This window comes from Sorghum bicolor, chromosome 10, assembly GCF_000003195.3.
Source record: "Sorghum bicolor cultivar BTx623 chromosome 10, Sorghum_bicolor_NCBIv3, whole genome shotgun sequence".
NCBI lineage: Eukaryota > Viridiplantae > Streptophyta > Magnoliopsida > Poales > Poaceae > Sorghum > Sorghum bicolor.
In genome coordinates, this window is record NC_012879.2 from 41187520 (window position 1) to 41215057 (window position 27538).

At 43.1% G+C, this 27538-nt stretch overlaps 1 protein-coding gene across 3 annotated transcripts; it reads left to right on the forward strand.

The window, feature by feature from the left end:
• Window positions 15177-19485, forward strand: LOC8073043. Of its 3 annotated transcripts, none has more exons than XM_021448877.1 (10): window positions 15177-15383; window positions 15875-16029; window positions 16173-16392; window positions 16542-16598; window positions 16706-16968; window positions 17510-17722; window positions 18030-18122; window positions 18379-18483; window positions 18587-18977; window positions 19075-19485. In XM_021448877.1, exons 1-9 carry the CDS (start codon window positions 15290-15292, stop codon window positions 18959-18961), a joined length of 1575 nt encoding a protein of 524 aa, XP_021304552.1. In that variant the 5' UTR covers window positions 15177-15289; the 3' UTR covers window positions 18962-18977; window positions 19075-19485. The 3 variants fall into 3 exon arrangements, with proteins under 3 accessions (XP_021304552.1, XP_021304553.1, XP_021304555.1); XM_021448878.1 differs by having other exon boundaries at window positions 18382-18483; XM_021448880.1 differs by having other exon boundaries at window positions 15279-15383; window positions 16185-16392.

Consider the following 27538-nt stretch of genomic DNA (forward strand, 5'->3'; position numbering starts at 1 on the left):
GGCCCACCGACACCTGCCATTGTCCTAAGGACCTCTGACAGTGATGTCGGGAGTCCTCCCACCTTAGAAGTCCGATGAGCATTGCTGGGCGCTCATTCCACTGCTACCCGTGGCGTACCAAGCTGGCTCGTCGTGACCACTGGTAATGGTCAAACAACGAGAACTGTTTCTTCTCGTCCTTCCGGGATAGCAAGTGGCCACCTTAACACCAGGATCATTCGTTGCGAAGATAAAGCAGTAACTCAACAACACAAGACCAAAATAATATTTCAGAGTGAAACAGCGGAAGTATTACATAACTTAATTTACAAAAGGAGTTCTTCCAAATAGTAGAGTGTTATTACAAGCCTGGTCCAGCGGAGCATCTGAAACTTTAGTATAGACAGAACAAAATTACAGACCCTGCCCATGGGTCACGCTCACTCTTCTTCGTCGTCAACCTCGACGACGGTCACACAACAGGGTCCGAAACAAGTCGGCTCCTGTGCTTCACCTGCAACAGGGGTATTGAAACCCTGAGTACGGGAGTACTCAACAAGACTTATCCGACGGGAAAAGAGGAGAGTTTAGGGATGCAGGCTTAGGGTAGACAAGGGGTGGCTGAGCAAGGAGCCAAAGTGTTTTGCGTAAAAGCTTACTAGTAGTGCATCCTTATTTTCAAGTTTTACCCTGAACTCCTCCCTCGCCGAGGCAGAGGAATTCGAGGATAGTCTAACTGGTTGTATCCCACAGACGAGTCCGTGAGTTCCTAGTCCTATCATTAAGTATTATTTATTGATGGCCATAGCTTCATGTCGCTATGAGTCCGGGAATTGGGATCCGAACCTCATGAGACATTTTCCCTTTTCTCATTATATCACTTAGTTGCATATTTAACTACGATGAGGGTCGAAGGAATTGAGTCTCCCAATCGGGGAGCAACGACGATTCGAATCGCTTAGCAATCCAGCTGGAGTTCCTAACCACCCGACATATGTAGAACCAATTCTTGCATATATCAACCCAAATCAAGCTCTCCCCAAATTTGACTAGGTTCGCGGCACCCGAGAGCACAGTACTCCACCATCCTACAGCCGATCTAGATGTTTTCCGGTCATCTCAGATCCGTAAGGTGGGTACACACTACTCTCGCCATCTTTCCACTCCCAGTGCGCGAGTAGCTGTTCGCGTCGAGGGATCACAAGACTGGGCTTACCGGAGGCAAGTGGCTAGTACTATAAATTCTCAACCCAGCAGGCCATCAACGGACCGGTCCTTAATCGACACAGTTGGAGACACTACTTTAAGACTCCATTCTTAAAGCAAGTCCACCGACCGGTCTCAAATTGAAACTTCATTGATAGTAAGTGTATCCTACAACAACCCTTCAAACTTTCTTGTTTAAAACCTATCTAGTAGCAGGGCTAAGCATTGCTACGCAGTTTTAAAATAAACAGGTGTCAAGGACAGGATAACAGATATCAAGGTAGTAAATGCAGCAAGTAGGTTAACCCAATTCTTAACTACATAATGCAGCATTTTTAATTTACAAGTGATAAAAGATTTAAAACATCCAAGGAGGGGTTAATGCATCCGGGGCTTGCCTTGGTTGCAGGGCAGAGAGGGACCCTCGGAGACTTCCCAAGTCTCGGATCTGACTTCCTCGAACGGAGCACCGACCTCGAGGTTCGGTTCAACGGGCGCTCCTTCGATCACGGACGCTATACGCAAGATGATGAATGCTTATGATATGCGTATGGCAATTATGCAAGATGGACCGAATTAAGTACAATTTGTCCTCCCAATGCAGTGCAGAACAATTAATAAATAAAGTTGTTTAATAACTTAATATTTTTACCCAAGAGGTTGCATCTGTAAACTAAAACTTTATTTAATTCATAATTACCTTAAATTAAGTAATTATTAAACCTATTTACCTTAATTAACTCTTAATTAATTACTAATGACAGTAATTAAGCATTAAGGCTAAACAATAATTACATGCCAAAGGTCATTAGGGTTAATGACCTCAGGTCATCACATAATCCAAAATCACTCAACCCTAATTATGAGGACCTAATTAATCACTATTTAATTATTTTGGAATTATTACTTAAGTACTAAATAAGGGTTTATTAATATTTTAATCAAACATTATCCAAATGCCACCAAATTTTGTGTGGAGCCAGGGAATAATATTCAGAGGCTCCCCACAATTTTTGGTGATTTTTGGACATACAAATAAATTATTAAAAATCATACAAGTTTTATTTGCTAATTAAAAGGGCCAATTTTTATATCCTTGCAAACTATTAGAAAGCAGAATCTAGTATTTTTCTTGGATCCTACACATTTCAGAGAGTTTATACAAAAATTCTCATTATTTTTGGATCATCACACAATTTATTACACAAATTCAAACATTCAGCAAAAATTGCATAAAAGGAAAAAGGAAAAGGTTTTTCGCGCGGCGGGCGGCCTGGAACTTGGCCCGCAAGCCGGCCCACGCGCGCTCGGCCTGCTCACGCGCCGCGCAGACGGTCCGCTTGGACACGGCCCACGCGCGCTTCGCGCGCGCTCTCTCCTCTCCGTATGGTCACTGGCGAGCGGGTCCCGCTCGTCAGTTTCGCCTCCCTCGCTCACGGCGGTGCTGCCGCCGCTCCGGCGACCGCTAGCGGGTTCCTCGGCCCCCGCGCGCGCGCGCACCAGCACCGCACCAACCCTGCGACTCCAGAGGTACGGCCTGAGGACGCTCTACCGTCCTCCTCCTACCTCGGCCACGCGAAAGGCGGCGGCCGCCCTGGCCGACCATCGGCCGGCCGCTAGAGCCCAGTAGAGCGCACACGGATGGAACCGGGAGCTTCCAGGAGGGTTAAGGAGTACGGTGCTCACGTCACCACGGCGGGAGGCACAACAGAGAAGCTTGGCGACGGTGGCCGTGCAGTCGGGCGGCGCTCCGGCTCCGGCGAGGTCGTCTCGGCAATCCTGTTGGCGTCCAGTAGGGAATAGCGAGCGCATGAGCAACTGGGGCACGGGAGGAACGTGAAACAGTCGCCAGCGGGGTGTGATACTCACTGGAACACCGTGGCCACGGGAAGAGTTCCGCGGCGGCGGTCTCGGCCGGAGTTGGAGAAGAGGGACAAGCTCTGGCGCTTGGGGAGGTTAGGGCGTGAGCTTGGGGGCGCTCGGAGTCCGCAAGGAGGTGGCGAATACGGCAGCGTGCTCAATTCGGCGCGAAAGGAACGGGGCGCGGTGGATTTCAGAGAGGGAAAGGTCGAGCTGTTTCGGCCGTGGACAGTGAAAACGGACGGCGTCGTCCACGTCGGTGCTCAAGTGGAGGGGAAGACAAGCCCGGGGCATCCACGTCGCCTGGCGACCCTGGCAGCAAGCAGCTGCGTGCACTCACGCATGCGCACGGCGCTGCTCGCGCGGCAGCTGCGCTGGACAGGGAGCCGGTGATCCCTATCGGATCACTGTAGCAACCCCTATCTTCCCCCTTTTGTCCCCTTGCGAATTTCAGCCAAAATTTGAACTAAAGTCCAAATTCCACCAAAACAACAATTGTGCCAAATTTTATAAGCTACAAAACATATTTAAGAGTCCAGAACTGATTTTGAGTGTAACAGGGTGAATTTGGCCAAACAGTTTGAAAATCAAACTCAAATCAAAGAAATTCCAAATTTTTGAATTGGGGGCAAAACAGAATTTCCAAAATTACTTTTAATTTTGTATAACAACTTGAAAAACTCCCAACATGAAAGTTGCTCAACTTTTTGTGCTCTACAACTTTCATGTTGACCACTTTTCAAAATTCCAAATGGATTTTGAATTGGGGTTTTAAGTTGGAAAAGGGGACACTTTCTGGAAATCTGTATTTTCAAAATTACTTTAAATTTTGTATTGAAACTTCAAAAACTCAAAACACCAAAGTTGTACATCTTGCCAAGAGCTACAACTTTGCTTTTGAACTCAACTTCAAATTTTGCTTAGTTTTTGAATTATACAAAAAGGGGCAAATCTAAGATCCAGAAATCAGGGTTTTTTCCCCCTTTAGCCTATCGGAAAACTTCCACCCTAGGGTTTCAGCAATCACACAAGCAACAACACACCACAGAAGCACACTCTACTTCCCTAAGCTCAAGCAATCAAAGTAATCTTATTCTAAGTTGATGCATACTAATGTGCTTTAACAATTATGCTTTACAATGCTTATGATGACATGATCCGTTTTTAGTAACCGTAACATCAGGGATGTTACAGCAGCGCAACGCCGACCGCGCACAAGACGAGTAGACGAGGAATGACAGCACGCCCCACATTATCTCAATGATGCTTTCAACATGGTCAGAAATCAGCAGGTCTACAAGACACCAAGCGCCAACATAGCCATCGCCATGGCAAACTCGGATCGCCTTCCCGATGCTCCCGAATATCAGGACATTCGAGCCAACATCAGGGCGCACATGACCGCGGCCATGGGACATGTAACAGAACCGCCCAATTTACAAGAGATCAACTATGATAAACTCCTACCAAAGCAGTTGCTTTAACATAATCGAACTCTCATAAACCCGGTAGTCCGTGAAATCACGAGGGATTTCAAACGAACCATCAAACAAGCCAAGATCGTAGTGATTCAACATAACAAGTCACATGTTACATCAATTTCACAAGTAGTTTGATATACATCGGAGTTCGAGATAGTTATTACAACTTGAGTTGAAAAGTAGCGGAAGCAAAGTAATTTGAAACTAATATTGCCCTTATTTCAAATACATGCCAGTATCCAGGTCAACTCCAACAAAAGCAACATAGATGAGGTAACTAAGAAGAATCATGCCCATGATCTTACTCCTCTAATATGGTAGGAGTCATCCAACTCTTGCAGTAGCCATGATACATCACAACCTGCAACAAGTGGGAATAAACCCTGAGTACGAGAAGGTACTCAGCTAGACTTACCCGTCATAAACCAGAAATAATATTACTCCAAGGAGTATGCAAGGCTTTATTGGTGGAGCTAGCTTGACCACACTTTTTGCATAAAAAGCTTAAGTTGCAACTAAGTAACCTTTTAGGTATTTAGCTCAAGTTAATAATCATTAACCTGTCATCTAGATTAGCACCTGTACTTAAAGCAATCACTTGATTAAGATACAACCATAGTACCCATATTTGAGGTGGCATTGCCAACATCATCATACCATAACCATCCAAGTGTTCCATAAACATTACTACGAGGACGGGGCTCAAGTCAAGTGCTCACTATCCAGGAGCGATGGCGATTCGAATCCATTTCTGACCAGCTGGTGAGTTATTCCCCACACAAACCACACTCACTGATCAAGTGAGCTACAGGTCACCATATTGCACTATCCAGGACCAATTCGTGGGTTCGACAGGCACTGCCCGTACCCGAGGACCGTTCCGGCGACCGAGGTATCCCAGGTATACCAAGGTTGCGCGCCGCGCCCTCGTCGTTCTCCTCAACCATCACCAATACAGCGCGTACATCGGGCCGATTCCCGGCCCGGATAGTATTCAGGCTTCGCGGTCAGAACGACTTATCCTTCCAGCTAAGTGTGGGGCATGCGTTCAACATGACAAGAGGGCCGTCAACGATCGGTCCTTAATCGACACAGGCGGGGATAGATAGGCACCCAAGACCTCCATGTCTTGTTACTTCTCTAGCGTCGTCCCGCCCGGTCTCCAATTATTCATCCTCATCACTTGGTTATTTCCATGATAGCATATATAGCCAACCTTTTCAGGTATCCACCTATCTCGCTCAGGTGATAGGACATCACCTGGCTTCTACCGGTCTAAGCATGACTAAGCATTTAGATTCGATCCCGAATCTACATAGGGTTATAGGTATATTTGCTGGACAAGGAGTGATATATGCAGCAAGGGTTTCACCCAACTCCTATACTTAATGCAACAATACATATATAACATATATTCTCAATTGCATTCAAAAGTAGTGGGAGACTTATAATGCTCCGGGGCTTGCCTGGGATCAACACTGAGTCAGCTCAGTTGGTTGCTCTGTCTTGGTGACATCTAAGGTCACAACACTTGCTTAGTCCTTCCACCTTTGGGAGAGGTTCACCAAACACCATCTTTGAGTTTGATTCCACATCATGACCTTCACGTGATTCATCTAGCGCACCTAGATGAGATGCAAGTGCATGAATATAAAGAATAATAACACAACATGCATCACATAAAAGTATGCAAGAAAAAGGTATCTAAAGTTATTTAGCTAACATCACACAACCAATTATATAGAGCAAACATATCAATCATGACACAAGTTTTACAAGGTTACAAGTGTATTACTTAATCACCGTTAAAGACATGAATCACAGTTAGCACACACCAATTAAAGCAATCAAGCATTCATGCATTTTCAGCAATTCTAGACATACATGCAGCAACTCAGTAAATAAATCATAACTAGAGCTACACAGCTCCAAAAACTATGCAATAGGACATTCTGAAAAGGTTATAAAATTATCTACAATTCATCTTTAATCATATTAGCATGATTAACAAGTTAACCAAGTCAAACATGCATGACCATATAATCTGGTCTAGGAACTTACAGAGAACAAGCATTTCAAGGGATGAACTTCATACTACTGTAACTCATAAACCACTTAGCCAAATGATATGCAACTTTACCACAAGATATGTTAATAAATTATCTACATCTTTTATATAGACAAGTTGCACAGCAAACATCATTTATATCATGGAATTAGTTGCATAAATAAAACTGCTCATGCTGTCCAAACAGTAGAGGTACAATTATACACAGAAAACTGATTGGCACTTCAAAGCAGCATAGCTGGAGTTGTAGACCTCCAGCAAACATGATTCTTATATTTTTGGAAAGCTCATAAATTTACCTACAACTTTCTTATTATCATCTAAATATGAATCTACAGTTAACAAGGTCAATTAATACCATGAAGATATCTCTGTCTAAAATATAGACAGAATCTGTCATGCTACATTAAACAGTTATAACTTAAGTTTCACATGTCTATAATTTATGGTTGTGTACTTTCTATAAATCTTACGAAATTGTGAACAACTTTGTTATAAACATCTAGAGCTAAGTCTACAACTAACAAGGTCTTACATTACAAACAATGCAATTCTGTCTGGATTTAGACAGAAACTGTAACAGTAATTCAAACCACTATAACTAAACATGTGCTTAACCAAAAATTGTTCTATTTACCTTTCTGGAAAGCTCATGAAAATTACTACAACTCATATATTTTCACCCAGGCATGATTCACAACTTAACTGCGCCAAACAATGCAAACATGCAGATCCACTCAGAACAAGAGCAAAGCAACACAGGGCATTTGTTATTTTTAGAACTCTTAATATATCACTCCTAAATTCATGCAACTTTCACCAGACATCAACTCTCATATGAAAAGTATGTCACAATATTTTCACATTTATTTGGGCAATAACACAGCAGTTATGAAAAAGACAAATATAACAAGCAATTAAAACCTAACTGCATAAATCTATTTTTACGACTACAACTTCAAACTAAAGCATACTATATTATAGATCTAATGCATAGAGAATTTCATAAGGATTCCAAAAAGTCCACATTTGCTATTTTACGATTTGTCTACAATTTACTATGCATTTCCAAAGTTGATACACGAAATCTGCAAAAACAAAAGATAAAAGAAAACGACTTTGCACCAGGAACCCTAAGTTTTTCCAAGAATCACGCCACAGCCCAGTAACACTATTCATATGAGTCTTGGCTTCGCATCTGGAACCCTAAGTTATTTTATATTCTAACACGAGGTCCCTTCTCTTCTTCTTTACCGACAGAGAAGCCGGCAACCGGCAGGACGTTCGAGCTCGAGGCTCACGGCCGAATGGTCACCAGCTACGGTCGTGGGAGGCCTGCCCGCTCCTTGCCGCGGCCAACCATAGCCACGCCAATCTCCTGGCCGGCTGAGGCAGCAGCAGCGCACCAGAGGAGCAGCACCGGCGACGGCGACAGATGGGAGAGAGCTGGAGAGAGAAGAAGGCGAGTGGAGGATGGGAGGGCAGTGCAGAGCGTGCTGGTGTGTGTGAGGAGCGTCTGGCGTGGCTTGCTGTCCACTTTAGACGAGCAGGAGCGCGTGTCAGCCATGGTGGGAGTGCTCTCGCGCATGGACGCCGCGTAGGCAATTCGTCGAGCACGTGGCACGCGACGGTGTGGCTCAGGTGGGAGGCGATTTTGGGCTTCTTCCGTGCCGAATTTGAAGATGTGCCAAAAATGAAGTTTGCTCACCTCGGCCTGCTCTCCAACTTTGATTAAGGGTGCTCAGTCATTAGGCCAACAGATTAGGAGATAATTAGATGCCAAGTCACAAGTGTCAACGTATTGATGGTGATTAGCAAAACCAAGAATTGATGATCGAAACCATGTCAAACTTGATGCAACTTTTCACATGACCTTCTCCAAGTAATTGTCCACCACTTTTATTCTTGGACCAACTGTAGTTGCTTAAAAAAACACGAGAACACGGCATGCCAACGGGTCGACGTCTGTTTGGCGATAAAATAATCATTTGCTGTTTTGGGAGCTACTTTTAGATATCCAAATGAACTCCAAATTTGATGATACTTGATCCATTGATTTCATCAAGAAGAGTACTCCAACTCATATTAAGGAATCCAACTGAGTTACTATATGAATTTGGATGCTAAAATGTCACAAAGAAGCTAACTTGCTGCTGTCACTTTCCGGGACTTAGAATTATTTCTCAGGGCTTAAAAGCAGCAGCTGATTCGAACTTTGAGCCTCTGTTTGAACTAATTGTAAGCTGAGTTGGTTCTTGACCCTTGAATAAAGTTTCTTCTACAGAAGGAAAACTACAACTTTTATTTAGGGTCAAACCTCATAACTGCAACAGAAGTCTATCTTTCACTTTGGTCAAAGCAGTAACCCGATAAAGCTCCAAATAGGATTTTAGGCCAATTGAAGCATTTTCTTGACATAAGCTCAACATGAACCCTTCATGACTTTTGTTGTATAATTCATCTAGAGTCCTATGAGCAAGTTTGGAAGGGTTGGTTCATGACCCATGATTCTATTTCCTTAATAGAGCCATTCCAAAAATGATATAACTTATCATTTCATGTGACTTCTTGATTCCAAACTTAACCAAACCTTTCTAGAGACCAACATAGACTGGGATGGATATAAGACACATGAAAAAGGTTCCATTAGCATCATCAAAGCATACCTTTTAAAAAGGCATATATGCAAGCAAGGTTGCATCCACCAAGCCCAAGTTGGGGTTTACTTTCATAGATTGACTTTGACCTCTTTATTACCATTGAACTTGTCATGTTTGAACTCAAACCTAGTACTTAGCAAGTGACAAACACCTGGGGTGTTACAGCCTTCCCCCCTTAAAAGAATCTTGTCCCGAGATTCGGTGCAAAAGACTTTCAAGGGAAGAAAACAATGTCACGCATTTTCCAACATTAGCGATAGCAGTGGGCGACTTTGCTTGGAGCATCAGAGAAGCATACTTGGTCCAAACATTTCATGATACTTGCTCTTCATAGTAAACCTTTATTTGGAGAATCTCCCTTTTTGTTTGACTTTAGTGAAGCATTGTTACTTTGGGAGGAATCCAAGACAAACTGTTCCATGTACTTTGTTTCTGGTTGTTTAGAGCCTAAGGAGCTACTTGTACCATTAGCTTCTTTAGTGAAACTAATGCAGGCCATACGAACTTCACACCACTTCACAAGCTTCTAAGGGTTGCGCATTATAGTGATTCCAGGCTCATTCACAAGATTTGAAAAGCAGTCCTCTACCAAAATGGTTGGAGTGTAACTTTCCATGCATGCAGTTCTCTTTCTCTAATGACAACATTGTACTGACCACCCGATTAAGAGAACAGTGAATGTGATAGCTGACTCTGTTGGTTTCATGCCTCCCATGATCATTTACTTTAATGGGATTCTTGTATCCAAACAACAACAGTTATCTGGGTTGAATCAGATGTAACTTCTTGGGTAACACATAGAAGGTAACCAAGGCATGTAAGAATTGGATAACCACTACTGATAAAGGATGATAGTGGGGTCCATAGGTCTCCAACTGTTGCAAGTGTTCAACCAACTAAAGAAACAGTTTACCACCAAGTAGGTTAAGCATGACCTTTCTTCATGATGCAGTTGCATAAGAGTTAGGTTGACTTGTACCATAGAAAAACCAATCCAAGGGAACTACTTTTGCTTTTGAGGTTTCCTTTTTAAGATCAGTCGGTAGCTCTGATATTGAAAATCTATTGACTGACACCTTTCAAAACATTTTTGATTTGCACTGGCACAAATGGGTACAAAGAATCTTATTTCAGCATATAAGCATTATCTATGCAGCAAGACATTGCCCACAATGTAATCCATGGCACCAAAACAAACACCACTTTCTACGCAAAGGATGATCCATATCAAAACTGAGATTGTAGATTTCTACCCCTTTTGGGTTTTGGTTCATATTTCACCAATTATCACTCACATCCCCATGAAATTTGGTATAAATATAGATCCATGAGTCTTCTAACACCACTTTCTACGCAAAGGATGATCCATATCAAAACTGAGATTGTAGATTTCTACCCCTTTTGGGTTTTGGTTCATATTTCACCAATTATCACTCACATCCCCATGAAATTTGGTATAAATATAGATCCATGAGTCTTCTAACCTCTGACCAAAATTCAGCTCAAAGAGGTACCATTTGTGTAGGCAGAACATATACATACTAAACTTGTTCGGTGCTAAAAGGGCAGCATTCCTGACTGACAAGACATCTCTCAACTCCACAGTTTAATTCACTAGTTGATGAAATATATCCTTCATGGCTATCAATCCATCGTTTCCTTGCTTGAGATTAGCTTTGTTACTAGCAACCAATCAATTGGCTCTCAGCACTAAAATTTCCAAAGCTCCACACTTAACCATAACCATTGCGGTTGACGCTTAACTATTGGTCACCTTCAAAACCAGTAGATAAGGATTCACGCTAAAGATGGTTGACTTTAGTTGTATCACCATGATGCACATAAAGATCAAGACTTAGGAAAACTAGATCATAAGCACAATGGTGATGATCGATGCTTGTTCAACAGATAACTTGTCCAACATTACGTGTCCTGTGTCCTTTGATTCGGCATGGATGACCAATGTTGCTCATTAAATGACCATCATCATTGCAGGAATAGTTAAATAGTGTCACTTGTCTACCATCTCTTGCAGTCTGTTAATGTTTATGTCAGTGACCTATTCTTCAAAGGTTATCCTCTTTGTAACTTCATGGGTAATTCTCCTACTTGCACATGAAGTAAGAATCTTCTGATATGATCTAAAGAGATAATTGAGGACAAACTCATGATAAGATGACACATTGGTGTAGTTCTATAATGGATCATGGCTAGCAACAACGATACCAGTGCGTGCCGAGCAGCACAACCATGTGTCGGCCGCCACAAGGAGCTCTCGATTTCGTCACGGCACCGTCAATCATTAACCAAGACACCATTACTGAACATACAAACCAAAGGAAATCTCTCATGGTAAAAATTGAGTTGCATAGCAGCGAGCACTTTGCAAAAGAGGGGTATCAAACTGGGATGGTCATGAGATTAGAGGTCCACAAGGAGGTGATTTAAAACATAGTACTAGAGAACATAGATCACATGAGATTAAGACGGATAAACACCTAGAGACTCAATAGAGTTGGAGATAAAACGATTGAGATTTGAAAGATGGAGTCAATACACAGATTAGGGGATGGATACACAACATTCAAGAGCTAACAAGCATGCGCAAACTCAAGCTCTTTATCATTGGAATCTACTTGGAGACAACCATGAGATTAAAGTGACATGAGTGCTGTTCAAAGGCTCTTCCACACTCGCATGCTTTCTAAGGACAAAAAGGTAACAACTATGACACTACCTAGTTAACAACACATCCACTCATGCATCATGGTTTTAAGCAAACATTTGAGAACATGAATCACACTATCTCCAACAATCATTACTAAGCACAAAGTTTTGCAGATAACAAGCAGTCATCTAAAGCAATGCTAGTACACCTGAACATACAAAACATGATGGTAAGGTGTTTTTATCTTTCACTTTCTTTTACTAGAAAGGTGTATGTCTCTTGTCTAGTTGTGAAAACAAATATTTAACTTATTCTTAAAAGACTAGTCATCTTAGAGATGTGCATCATACTGACAGGGTGCACAGATCAACCACAATATGGGCAAAACAAAGCTAATCACACCCTACCTTCAATTACAGGTATTCAAGCAACATGGAGCAAAGCATTTCATCTAACTTCACACAAACAAGGTGACACCACATTGATTCATAAGTTACTTATTGTTAGAACAAAGGTGAGAGAGACATAGTTATACATAAGATAACAATCATGATGATGCATGCTTCGTCCTATTCGTCCTCACAAAATTGCCAGGTGGCAATCACGTTCTATATCGGTGGCATGACACGTACACTCTCGACATATAGCTAGTCGTAATATTCAATTTACGCATCCGTGGTTAGTGTACCTGCAGAAAATTCATTTCAGCCCACCCACAGTATGAAACATGCAGTACAAGATTTAAAGGCTATGCACTCTACACACGTGTGTCCCCATACCCGTATGTGTAGTGCTACTACCCACATCATCGTCCTAGCGACGGCATCGCCTCTAATGACAGAATCACCCATCATGCGGTACCTTTTCATAGGCACATGTAAAATGTGCACATGATCCAGCACCAAAAGCACTTTCCTAGATCGGCGGTGTGTCCGATCATGCTCTCACAACTCACACTTACCGAGGTGTAGAGGAAAAATGATCCATACATTACCATTCAAATGAATGGCACTCATACTATTGCACGCCGTATGAGCAACGAAATAGAAATATGATGCATAAACCCCCAAGTTAGTAATTAAATAAGCCACCTAAGGGTCCTTATTTGGGCATAAAGGAAATGACCACTGGCATGCTTAGGTAAAATCATTTCAGATTTGAACACACCTATATCTCTAATAGCTATAAGTTGTCAAAAACTGATTTTATAAAACAAAATCTTTTGTTTTAAATACACATATGACAAGTTTAATGTTGAACCTTGCTCTGATACCAGTTGTAACAGAACCGCCCAATTTACAAGAGATCAACTATGAAAAAATTCCCGCCAAAGCAGTTGCTTTAACATAATCGAACTCTCATAAACCCGGTAGTCCGTGAAATCACGAGGGATTTCAAACCAACCATCAAACAAGCCAAGATCGTAGTGATTCAACATAACAAGTCACATGTTATATCCATTTCACAAGTAGTTTGATATACATCGGAGTTCAAGATAGTTATTACAACTTGAGTTGAAAAGTAGCGGAAGCAAAGTAATTTGAAACTAATATTGCCCTTATTTCAAATACATGCCAGTATCCAGGTCAACTCCAACAAAAGCAACATAGATGAGGTAACTAAGAAGAATCATGCCCATGATCTTACTCCTCTAATATGGTAGGAGTCATCCAACTCTTGCAGTAGCCATGATACATCACAACCTGCAACAAGTGGGAATAAACCCTGAGTACGAGAAGGTACTCAGCTAGACTTACCCGTCATAAACCAGAAATAATATTACTCCAAGGAGTATGCAAGGCTTTATTGGTGGAGCTAGCTTGACAACACTTTTTGCATAAAAAGCTTAAGTTGCAACTAAGTAACCTTTCAGGTATTTAGCTCAAGTTAATAATCATTAACATGTCATCTAGATTAGCACCTGTACTTAAAGCAATCACTTGATTAAGATACAACCATAGTACCCATATTTGAGGTGGCATTGCCAACATCATCATACCATAACCATCCAAGTGTTCCATAAACATTACTACGAGGACGGGGCTCAAGTCAAGTGCTCACTATCCAGGAGCGATGGCGATTCGAATCGATTTCTGACCAGCTGGCGAGTTATTCCCCACACAAACCACACTCACTGATCAAGTGAGCTACAGGTCACCATCACTACAAGAATCCTGGGCTTCTGTGACGATTACCAGATGACAGAGCACCTGTTTGTCATAAGCAGAGTTTGTTTATGACGACTGTTCTCAGGATGACAACTGTTTATGACCAAACTATGTCTTTGTCATAATATGTGTCTGTCTGAGATTTGTGACCATGGATTGTGACAATAGTTAATTGTCATAAAATATAAATCGGTTATAATTGTTTTTAAAATGTCTTGTAGTCCTAGGTGGAGTCTTCCATCCACATCATCTCCTAGTCTCATGTAGAATTGAAGTGGAAAACATAAATAAAAAAGAATTGGAAGAAAAAGCATATCCTAGTCTCATGTAGGATCGAAGGAAATTCCAAAAAAAAGGATCGGAGGAAATAAAAATAAAAAACATTAATTTATGGCCAAAGGATAGATCAAAACCACGGCCTCCAATGTTCCCAAACCGTGTGAACTCACAGCTTCAGAGATTAGGTTATTTTTAGTTGCATATATATGAATTAAAGATGAAATTCCTTAAAAAAAAGAGACGAGCTGGCTTTGAACCCGCAACCTGTAGGTTAAAACTCGACTGGTCTAACCAGTCAAGACGAATGACAGGTTTTGCATTGGATTGTGCTCGAACAGTTTTTAACTATCTCACTCGGGGTGTACGCAAAAAATATCCAAACTTTTGCATCTCAGTCACGCCCGCATCCGCCCAGACGCCAGACCACGAACGCATCAGGCAGGTCCGCCGCGCCGCCGCCGCCTACCGCAGATCCACGCCGCCGGCAGCTGCCCCAGCCAAAGCCACGGGCTGCCGCTGTCTCCGGCTAGTCCATGCCCCTCGCGAAAGCAGCCGGTCGGCGCTGTCGTCTCTAGCTGGTCCGTGCCCCTCGCAAAAGCAGCCGGCCGCCGCCGTCTCAGGTGGTCCACGCATCCGCCAAAGCCGCCGGCCACCGCTGGTCCACGCATCTCGCAAAGCTATGGAAAAAGTCATATCTACCCATACCAACCATTCAACATACTCATCCTATGTGAGGTCAATTTAGAACTTTAACTCAACCGAGTACCGCATATATATATAGGCGAAGCTAACCCTAAAATCATTCCCCACTCTCCGCAGCCGCCTGCCTCCCACACAGCTGCCGGTCATCACTTGTCCGCCCTCCTCCGGCTAGTCCAAATCCTGCGGCAGCTCCTTGCCTCACTCGCACGGGCAAGACGATGGCACCAGGGAAGAGCATGGTCGGCGGCAAGAACACGCCTTCACGCCCTACGTCGGTCCTTCCAGATGACGCAGCCTCCTTGGAGATGCCAGGTACTTCTTATCTCATCTCATCTCTGGATCTGGCTGTTTGATAATGGAGGGAGTGAGACGTGCGCCAGAGGTGGCCCTGGATTGGGAGGCGGAGCGATGGGGCTCCCAAGGCCACCAAGGCGGACATTTGACTCCTATTTTTGGAGTCAGCATGCTGGAGATGAAATGACTGGGCGCTGGGATGAGTCGGACATGCAGCTCCTATTTTGGGAGTCAGACATGCGGCTCCTATTTTTGGTTTCTCGATTTACAGTACAAATTTCCATCTTTTCTTGTGTTCTGAACTGTCAAACTTGCATGTGTACACTGGCCACTAGATGGTCGACATTTTTTCCTTGTTTACTTGGGGAGTTGCAGAAACATGTCGTAGATAACCCGGGGCAGTTCACAAACTTGAGTTCTTTGACTTGTGCTTGGATGTTAGGAAAGAATTATGTTGTGTGTACACTATAGGTTGCTAACTAATTTCATACCTACTCTTTTATGTGCAGAACATGAAGACATGGACTTAAGCTCTCTGAGGGCTCGGAATATCATGAGGAACAATCAATTTGCTACTCAGCTCGGTGTCCGTAGACTAGCAGAATATATCCAGATTTCAGCAAAGAAGAGAGTTGCTACGAAGAGTATTGGCAAAAAATCTAAGGTACCAACTCTTGTACAAGTCAATATTTATACAAGTGATCTTAGTTAAAGGAAATGATATCTATTAATAGTGGATATTTAGTGAAGTTCTTCATGACTTTGTTTCTGCAACTAATTTTGACATGTCTTTGTTTGCTTTGTGAGGCTTTGTTACAGGGGAAACATGTGGGCAGCAGTATGTCACCATCTGGTGATTGTGTCAAAGGTGGAGCAGGAAGAACATCCAAGAGAGTGCTTGCACCAGAAATTCCGGAAGAAACAATGAGATGCACTAGGCTAAGGGCTGCGAGACAAGTGTCCACCACGAGTGAACCTGATTTGTCCGCAAACCAGAATCAGGGCGACACCAGCAATACTGAACAAGGCAAGTGGCTACCAACTACTATTTTTTTCTTGTCAATGTGTGGTATGCTGCATTTGTATAGAGTGCAAAGTTTATTACCAACATACACTTGCATTTGTATAGAGTGCAAAGATCATTTTTCTAACATGTTTCAAAATGTATTTTGTTAGGCAACCTCACTTTAAGTACAGAAGTGGAGTCAATGGGATTGAACACTACTGAACAAGGCAAGTAACTTGGACTGTTGTTTCCATTGTCCATATATGTGGTATGCTTCATCCTTATCCAGTGCAGGATCTAATTTTTCTTGACACATGTAAATGTTTTATGTTAGGAACCTGTACTGGTACTATACAAGTGCGGCCAAGGGGGGAGACCATGGGCAAAGAGATTGATTCCATAAGTCATGGTTTAGGGTGTCCGATACCAATCATTATCAAGAAAGGGAAAAGAAGGCCAGAGGCTCCTATGCAAGCTGCAAAGCTGGCCTCAGAGAGTGGGACCATAATGAGAAAGAATATAAAAATATATCCAAATTGGACAAAGTACTACAAGAACAATGGTGAGCAGCTTGAGAACTTAAAGGGCAAACTCAAGGTAATAAGACTCTGTTCAACTAATTGAATCCATGTTAAGTAACTAATAAAAAATTTGTTTGTGCTGCAAGCATCATAAATAAAACTAGATGCCCAAGGTGGAACTAGGTGCACGCTGCGTATTCTGTATGTGCTGCCAGCTGCTTATTCTGTATGTGCTGCCAGCTGCTTATTCTGTATGTGCTGCTAGCATTATGTGGTTGATAATTAGCATGCATTGGCACTAAAAATGGAAAACTCTAACTAACATCTGTAGTGAAATATAAGTAAACCTACATGCAGTTTGGACTTGTTATCCGTCTTGGTATGTGCTGGTCACTATGCCCATATATCATCTATGCATGTTGTTCATAAATGATGCTCATTCTATTCAAATGCTTGTTTTGGCTAAGCCTCATTTGTTTACCATGTGCTCCTGATGTGCGCTAATTAATCTTGCTGCTTACATTAGCCATATGTACTGAACATTGCATATAATTTTTGTAGTTACTTCCTAATTTCTACTTTTGTCAAAGCTTAATGGTATGATATTCAATGAATAGATAAAATTCGACATTAACACCGACAGCAGCCCTGTAAAAGCTGCATGTGAAGACATCCTAAAGGGTGGAGTACGCCAAATGAGGTATAGGCTAAAGAAAAAGTACTTTGATGGCGTACCAGCTAATCAAGTGAGGACTACATCGCCATTGAAGCATATGAGTGATGAAGAATGGAGACAATTGGTAGACATGTGGTCAAGTCCAGAGCACAAGGTAATGCTTGTTTCAATTTGTCTGAGCCTATTACTTAGATATGAGGTCGCTTTTGAATCTGTTTGTAGAAAATGGAACATGCCAGCTACATCTGATAATAATTCATGTAAACTTCCTAAGTTTTTTAACCACATAGCTTCCTATGATACATCAACATAAATTTGATTTTTTTATGCGTAGTCCAGATTATAGCTTTATTTGCATTCCTGATGTAATAGTGGTCTATGAAACAAATCAAAATGAGGTTGGGTGGAAATAATAGATGCATAGTTCTATTGCTTATGCTATGTAATTGTGTCATGTGCAGGATAAATGTGCCAAAAACCAACTGAATCGTGAGAAAGTTAAGTATCAACAGCGTACCGGATCTCGGTCCTACATTGCACAAGCCTATGTCGTGGTAAGAAATAATTATAATGTCATATAGTCGGATGTGCCAAATACTCTTGTTCAGAAATTTGTATCAGTTTGGTTTGATTACTCTACTTATTTGGGGTGACATCAACTAAGTTTATACATAGCAACCAGTGTCAATGTTTAATACAAAGAATTAATGTCAACTGGATTTCTTGTGCTGGAGAACATGTTTTTTGTGTTAATGTGTGTACTTTAACATAACCATTACTCATGCCATCATGTTTCTCTCAACATTGTAGAAGCAAGAAAAATACAAAGACAGTGAGCCCACTGCAATTAATCTATTTGAGGAATTCCACTGCAGCAAAACCAAAGGTTTTAGTGAACCAGTGAAGAAAGCTATAGTAAGTACTGGATTCTTACCTCTTCTTTCCTTTTATTAAGTACCTTGTGCAGAGCCTTTATTTATATTGTAATGCATAATTGAAACCTTTCTTTGATTGCTAGGATGATATGCATGCCCAGGAAGCCCTCACTTCACCACCAGTGGAAGATGGACAGCAAGCTAAGACTTCTATTGAAGCTATTTCCAAAGTACTGCCAAAGTCAAATACATTTCTGCGTAATGTTGGAATTCAGCAGCCTGCTGCCAAGACACCAAATGTGGTGAAAGACCTCCAAACTGAACTGGATGCAAAGAAGCTAGAATCTGCACGACTTCAGCAGGAGCTTGAAAGATTGAAGGCACAGGCACAGGAATCTGATGCAAAAGTGGACAAACAAGCTGAGGAGATTGCGAGCCTGAGGAAGATGGCAGCAGAAAATCAGAGCCTCCTTCGCCAAATGATAGCATTTGGGCAGAGTCAGATTGCTCCTCCCTAAGCTAGCTGATCCTCAGGTACACAACTTGTCTCTTGTGCGTTTGCATCCAAATCAAGACTGTTGTGCTGTTTCTTTGGTTGCTGAATTCATGGTGTATGTGTATGGTTGAACAGGAATTTGGTGGCTTAACATGGATTTTGAAGGCTGGTAATTTTAGTGTAGTTGTTGAACTTGGAGGCTGTGATCCCTTTTGTGCTGCTGCTGAATGTGTGCCATAGTGGATTTTGGTGCATACTGGTACTTCAGCGCATGATATTTTGGTTGCTGGAATCTGCTGCTGGCTGCTTCTGTGTGGCGGCTACTTTGTGTAGCAGTTGAACTTGAAGATGGCTGGTTGACTCTTGTTAGGTGCCTATTAGTTCTGTGTAGTGGTTGGAATGTGGATGGAAGCCTGGAATGTGGCTGGAATGTCTTTTGGATATGTAATATGTATTCTGGAGTTGATATTGTATGACTGAATTGATTATTACATTATGGCTGGAAAGTATTTTGTTGCATGGGTAACATGCTTTATAACTGAGCAATTGCTTGTGGTTTATAATATGTGATTATTTCTTTAATTGGGTAGATCCAAAATATGGGCCTAGATTTCTTGTGCTGGAATTTGGGCTGACCCAAAACTGATGTTGGGCTGCAAACGAAAAAATATTAATTTGTAGTTGGGCCAAAAAAAAAACAATTGTGCTAATTGTAATTGAAAAAAGAAAAGAGCCCATATGCTATATGGGCTGAAAGTGAATTGCCATTTGTCATGTCACATGTGCCATGTCATCATACATGTGGCGTTATCTGGTTGAATTAGTTATGACGAGTTTAGTCTCGTCATAGCATCAATGACAGGAGAACTATCGTCACTGTATCAATGACGACGTCCTCTGATGGTCACAGAAGCCCTCTGGTGACCCACCTTCTGTGACAACAGTCAGTTCGTCACTGCGGACAGACAATGACAGGAAACAGGTCCTGATCGTCATATTTAGACTGTCACAGAAGCCCAGGATTCTTGTAGTGCATATTGCACTATCCAGGACCAATTCGCGGGTTCGACAGGCACCGCCCGTACCCGAGGACCGTTCCGGCGACCGAGGTATCCAAGGTATACCAAGGTTGCTCGTCGCGCCCTCGTCGTTCTCCTCAACCATCACCAATACAGCGCGTACATCGGGCCGATTCCCGGCCCGGATAGTGTTCAGGCTTCGCAGTCGGAATGACTTATCCTTCCAGCTAAGTGTGGGGCATGCGTTTAACATGACAAGAGGGCCATCAACGATCGGTCCTTAATCGACACAGGCGGGGATAGATAGGCACCCAAGACCTCCATGTCTTGTTACTTCTCTAGCGTCGTCCCGCCCGGTCTCCAATTATTCATCCTCATCACTTGGTTATTTCCATGATAGCATATATAGCCAACCTTTTCAGGTATCCACCTATCTCACTCAGGTGATAGGACATCACCTGGCTTCTACCGGTCTAAGCATGACTAAGCATTTAGATTCGATCCCGAATCTACATAGGGTTATAGGTATATTTGCTGGACAAGGAGTGATATATGCAGCAAGGGTTTCACCCAACTCCTATACTTAATGCAACAATACATATATAACATATATTCTCAATTGCATTCAAAAGTAGTGGGAGACTTATAATGCTCCGGGGCTTGCCTGGGATCAACACTGAGTCAGTTCAGTTGGTTGCTCTGTCTTGGTGACATCTAAGGTCACAACACTTGCTTAGTCCTTCCACCTTTGGGAGAGGTTCACCAAACACCATCTTTGAGTTTGATTCCACATCATGACCTTCACGTGATTCATCTAGCGCACCTAGATGAGATGCAAGTGCATGAATATAAAGAATAATAACACAACATGCATCACATAAAAGTATGCAAGACATAGGTATCTAAAGTTATTTAGCTAACATCACACAACCAATTATATAGAGCAAACATATCAATCATGACACAAGTTTTACAAGGTTACAAGTGTATTACTTAATCACCGTTAAAGACATGAATCACAGTTAGCACACACCAATTAAAGCAATCAAGCATTCATGCATTTTCAGCAATTCTAGACATACATGCAGCAACTCAGTAAATAAATCATAACTAGAGCTACACAGCTCCAAAAACTATGCAATAGGACATTCTGAAAAGGTTATAAAATTATCTACAATTCATCGTTAATCATATTAGCATGATTAACAAGTTAACCAAGTCAAACATGCATGACCATATAATCTGGTCTAGGAACTTACAGAGAACAAGCATTTCAAGGGATGAACTTCATACTACTGTAACTCATAAACCACTTAGCCAAATGATATGCAACTTTACCACAAGATATGTTAATAAATTATCTACATCTTTTATATAGACAAGTTGCACAGCAAACATCATTTATATCATGGAATTAGTTGCATAAATAAAACTGCTCATGCTGTCCAAACAGTAGAGGTACAATTATACACAGAAAACTGATTGGCACTTCAAAGCAGCATAGCTGGAGTTGTAGACCTCCAGCAAACATGATTCTTATATTTTTGGAAAGCTCATAAAGTTACCTACAACTTTCTTATTATCATCTAAATATGAATCTACAGTTAACAAGGTCAATTAATACCATGAAGATATCTCTGTCTAAAATATAGACAGAATCTGTCATGCTATATTAAACAGTTATAACTTAAGTTTCACATGTCTATAATTTATGGTTGTGTACTTTCTAGAAAGCTTACGAAATTGTGAACAACTTTGTTATAAATATCTAGAGCTAAGTCTACAACTAACAAGGTCTTACATTACAAACAATGCAATTCTGTCTGGGTTTAGACAGAAACTGTAACAGTAATTCAAACCACTATAACTAAACATGTGCTCAACCAAAAATTGTTCTATTTACCTTTCTGGAAAGCTCATGAAAATTACTACAACTCATATATTTTCACCCAGGCATGATTCACAACTTAACTGCGCCAAACAATGCAAACATGCAGATCCACTCAGAACAAGAGCAAAGCAACACAGGGCATTTGTTATTTTTAGAACTCTTAATATATAACTCTGAAATTCATGCAACTTTTACCAGACATCAACTCTCATATGAAAAGTATGTCACAATATTTTCACATTTATTTGGGCAATAGCACAGCAGTTATGAAAAAGACAAATATAACAAGCAATTAAAACCTAACTGCATAAATCTATTTTTACGACTAAAACTTCAAACTAAAGCATACCATATTATAGATCTACTGCATAGAGAATTTCATAAGGATTCCAAAAAGTCCACATTTGCTATTTTACGATTTGTCGACAATTTACTATGCATTTCCAAAGTTGATACACGAAATCTGCAAAAACAAAAGATAAAAGAAAACGACTTTGCACCAGGAACCCTAAGTTTTTCCAAGAATCACGCTACAGCCCAGTAATAATATTCATATGAGTCTTGGCTTCGCATCTGGAACCCTGAGTTGTTTTATATTCTAAAACGAGGTCCCTTCTCGTCTTCTTTACGGACAGAGAAGCCGGCAGCCGGCAGGACGTTCGAGCTCGAGGCTCACGGCCGAATGGTCACCAGCTACGGTCATGGGAGGGCTGCCTGCTCCTTGCCGCGGCCAACCATAGCCACGCCAATCTCCTGGCCGGCTGAGGCAGCAGCAGCGCACCAGAGGAGCAGCACCGGCGACGGCGACAGATGGGAGAGAGCTGGAGAGAGAAGAAGGCGAGTGGAGGATGGGAGGGCAGCGCAGAGCGTGCTGGTGTGTGTGAGGAGCGTCTGGCGTGGCTTGCTGTCCACTTTAGACGAGCACGAGCGCGTGTCAGCCATGGTGGGAGTGCTCTCGCGCATGGACGCCGCGTAGGCAATTCGTCGAGCATGTGGCACGCGACGGTGTGGCTCAGGTGGGAGGCGATTTTGGACTTCTTCCGGGCAGAGTTTGAAGATGGGCCAAAAACGAAGTTTGCTCACCTCGGCCTGCTCTCCAACTTTGATTAAGGGTGCTCAGTCATTAGGCTAACAGATTAGGAGATAATTAGATGCCAAGTCACAAGTGTCAACGTATTGATGGTGATTAGCAAAACCAAGAATTGATGATCGAAACCATGTCAAACTTGATGCAACTTTTCACATGTCCTTCTCCAAGTAATTGTCCACCACTTTTATTCTTGGACCAACTTTAGTTGCTTAACAAAAACACGAGAACACGGCATGCCAACGGGTCGACGTCTGTTTGGCGATAAAATAATCATTTGCTGTTTTGGGAGCTACTTTTAGATATCCAAATGAACTCCAAATTTGATGATACTTGATCCATTGCTTTCATCAAGAAGAGTACTCCAACTCATATTAAGGAATCCAACTGAGTTACTATATGAATTTGGATGCTAAAATGTCACAAAGAAGCTAACTTGCTGCTGTCACTTTCCGGGACTTAGAATTATTTCTCAGGGCTTAAAAGCAGCAGCTGATTCGAACTTTGAGCCTCTGTTTGAACTATTTGCAGGCTGAGTTGGTTCTTGACACTGAATAAAGTTTCTTCTACAGAAGGAAAACTACAACTTTTATTTAGGGTCAAACCTCATAACTGCAACAGAAGTCCATCTTTAACTTTGGTCAAAGCAGTAACCTGATAAAGCTCCAAATAGGATTTTAGGCCAATTGAAGCATTTTCTTGACATAAGCTCAACATGAACCCTTTATGACTTTTGTTGTATAATTCATCTAGAGTCCTATGAGCAAGTTTGGAAGGGTTGGTTCATGACCCATGATTCTATTTCCTTAATAGAGCCATTCCAAAAATGATATAACTTATCATTTCATGTGACTTCTTGATTCCAAACTTAACCAAACCTTTCCAGAGACCAACATAGATTGGGATGGATATAAGACACATGAAAAAGGTTCCATTAGCATCATCAAAGCATACCTTTTAAAAAGGCATATATGCAAGCAAGGTTGCATCCACCAAGCCCAAGTTGGGGTTTACTTTCATAGATTGACTTTGACCTCTTTATTACCATTAAACTTGTCATGTTTGAACTCAAACCTAGTACTTAGCAAGTGACAAACACCTGGGGTGTTACAGGACAAACCGCCACTCTGCTCAAAAGGGTTCAAGCCGTTTCCTATGCGGAGGTCACCTCCGACCAGACTCACCACAGCCGCACCTCACCATGATATGGTGGGCACCGTCGTAGCCGTTCACCTGCCAATAACCGAAGGAAGGACCCCCGTCGCGACAATCGTGGTCGGGATGCCGGCAGTTACCACGAACAAAGACGTGGACGTGGTCAGGAGGTGAACCAGGACCGGGACCTACGACACAACATCCCCCCTAAGGATGTCCGCGAACGCATCAACAGGCGCATCACGGAAGGAGCAGTGCACGAAAACGTGCGATGCATCGAGTACGATGCAGCACACGGCCCCCCGGCCTAAGACAGTTCTCGTCACACCTTCGCCAAGTCATGTGGCCCCGCAACTTCAAGCTTGAGAAGCTCAAAAATATGATGGCAAGGAAAATCCCGAGAACTGGATCACTCTTTACGAAATCGTAGTTCAGTCAGCAGCCGGGGACGAGAACGTCATAGCCAACTACTTCCCAGTTGTCCTCAACCAAGCCAGCCACCAATGGCTCCTCGGCCTACCCAAAGACTTTTGATTCTTGGGAGGAACTACGCCAGGCTTTCATTGATAATTTCATCGCTACCTGCGAGCAGCCCGGCAACAAGTACGATCTCGAGAGAATAAGGGACAGGAAGAATGAGCCCTTGCGTGATTACATCCGACGCTTCTCGGATATGCATCTTAAGATCTCGAAGATTTCTCACGACGAGGCTATATCGGCCTTCATCAAGGGCCTACGCTTCCACAAAGCACTGAGAAGCAAGCTGCTGCGTAAAAGGCCAACCACGGTCGCTGAGCTCCTTGCCACGGCCAAAAACTACGCCGACGCCGATGACGCAGAAAAACTCATCCGAGAAGATGTGAGAGAAGCCGACCAGCCTCCCCGACGAGACGATAGTCGTGGACGCTTCGACAACAGGAATCCTCGCCACGGCGACAACCGCGACCACCGAGAAGGGTGGGACAGGCGTCGCAACAACCGTGACGATTTCAGAGGCAAGCGACCTCGTGACAACGACCACGAGGTGAACACAGTCAAGCGTCCCAACGGACGGCGAGATTACCAGGAAGACTATAACAAGACACTGAAAGGACAGTGCCAACTCCATCCTAAGTCCAACCACACGATGGAAGAATGTCGTGTCCTCAAAAGCATCTACACACAGCGAGCCGCTCAGGGGGATTCCGTCAAGAAAAACGGGAAGCATGATAGACACGGTCAGGAAGATGAAGACGATGACCAGGATAGGGACCCACGGCACCAGTATGTCAGTCCCACCGACGTGGTACACTCCATCTTTGGAGGTAAAGTTTCCATCGAGTCAAAGTGAGAAAGAAAGCTCTTAAAGAGAGCTTGCCTGAATGTAGACAACTCCAATGGTTTCATTGCCAATCCGAAATTCCCCCCTGGTCGCATAGAGAGATCTCCTTCAGCAGGCAAGACCAGTGGGCCGCCTTCCCAGAACCAGGGCGTTTCCCTCTAATCCTAGACCCATGCATCAACAGCGTCAGGTTCGAGCGTGTGCTCGTCGACGGGGGTAGCTCCATTGATATCCTCTTCCGCAATAGCTTACCTGCTCTCAAGCTAACTCCGGCGCAGTTGAAGCCTTACGACGCTCAATTTTGGGGCGTCCTACCGGGTCAAAGTTCAGTCCCCCTTGGCCAGATAACACTGCCCGTCCAGTTCGGAATGCCAAACCACTTTCGCACAGAGTTCGTCAACTTCGGGGTCGCCGACTTCGACGGGACTTACCATGCAATCCTAGGCCGCCCTTCGCTCACCAAGTTCATGGCAGTTCCGCACTACTCATACCTGGTCCTCAAAATGCCAACCGAGACGGGCGTCTTAACCGTCAGAGGCAATGTCTACACCGCGTACACCTGCGAAGAAGAAAGCTTCAAGGTTACCGAAGCAATCGACCTCTCGATTCGCATGGCAGAAACTGTAGCACAGGCCACGCATGTTCCACCCGACCAGCTCCAGCTACCCGAGCAGGAAACTCCAAGAAAAAGCTCCAAGTCCAAAGACCACAAGGAAGTACAACTGGTCGACGGCAGCCCAGAGAAAACGGCTCTCATCGGGGCCAACTTGGACGCCAAATAGGAAGACGCGCTCGTTAGGTTTCTGAGGGACAACGTAGGCGTTTTCGCATGGAAACCCGCAGAAATGCCCGGCGTCCCACGAAACCTGATCGAGCACTCCTTAAACGTCTCGAAAACCGCAAGACCTATTAAGCAGAAGCTACGACGGTTCGCTCGTGACAAAAAGGAGGCTATTAGGACAGAAATCACACGGCTTTTAGCAGCTGGATTTATTAAAGAAGTGTATCACCCCAATTGGCTTGCCAATCCGGTCCTTGTAAGAAAAAAGAATAATAAATGGAGAATGTGTGTTGATTACACTGATCTCAATAAACATTGTCCTAAAGATCCTTTTGGTCTCTCTCGCATCGACGAGGTGGTCGATTCAACGGCCAGATGCGAACTACTCTCTTTTCTTGACTGTTACTCTAGTTACCACCAGATCTCACTAAAGGAAGACGACCAGATCAAAACTTCCTTCATCACTCCTTTTGGTGCATATTGCTACACCACCATGTCTTTTGGACTCAAAAACGTTGGAGCCACCTACCAACGCGCTATTCAACAATGCCTCCACGGCGAGATACGTGATGACCTCGTCGAGGCTTACGTCGACGACGTTGTCGTCAAAACCAGGGACGCGATAACTTAGACTGATCGATAACTTGGACCGCACTTTTAAACCGCTGAATAAATACAAGTGGAAGCTCAACCCCAAAAAATGCATCTTCGGGGTCTCCTCTGGTCTATTGCTCAGTAACGTCATCAGCCGCGACGGCATACGGCCGAACCCCTCAAAAGTTAAGGCGGTGCTCGATATGCGACCACCCAAGAACGTCAAAGACATTCAAAAGCTCACGGGGTGCATGGCTACCCTCAGCCGGTTTATTTCTAGGCTGGGAGAAAAAGGGCTCCCCTTTTTCAAACTTCTAAAAGCATTGGAGAAAATCTCCTGGATAGAAGAGGCTAACGCTGTGTTCACCCAGCTCAAAACTTTCCTTACCTCACCACCCGTCCTCACCGCACCTCAACCTAACGAGGACCTGCTCCTTTACATAGCAGCAACTGATCGGGTTGTCTCCACGGCGATTGTGGTTGAGCGGGACGAACCAGGCCACGTCTACAAAGTCCAGAGGCCTATATACTTCATAAGCGAAGTCCTAAACGAATCTAAGACCAGGTATCCTCAAATACAAAAGCTAATCTACGCCATCTTAATCACCTCAAGAAAGCTGAAGCACTACTTTGACGGCCATCGTGTTTTAGTCACTACCAGTTTTCCTTTGGGGGACATTTTGTGCAACAAGGATGCCAACGGCAGAATTGTAAAGTGGGCAATGGAGTTATGCCCATTTTCTTTGGATTT

Excerpts from the sequence above, each read along its gene's own strand:
- LOC8073043 (XM_021448877.1), top strand. The coding sequence starts at position 15,290 with ATGGCACCAGGGAAGAGCATGGTCGGCGGCAAGAACACGCCTTCACGC. Across the intron at positions 15,384-15,874 it reads AGCCTCCTTGGAGATGCCAG|AACATGAAGACATGGACTTA; the intron begins GTACTTCTTATC and ends TTTTATGTGCAG. Across the intron at positions 16,969-17,509 it reads ACTTAAAGGGCAAACTCAAG|ATAAAATTCGACATTAACAC; the intron begins GTAATAAGACTC and ends TTCAATGAATAG.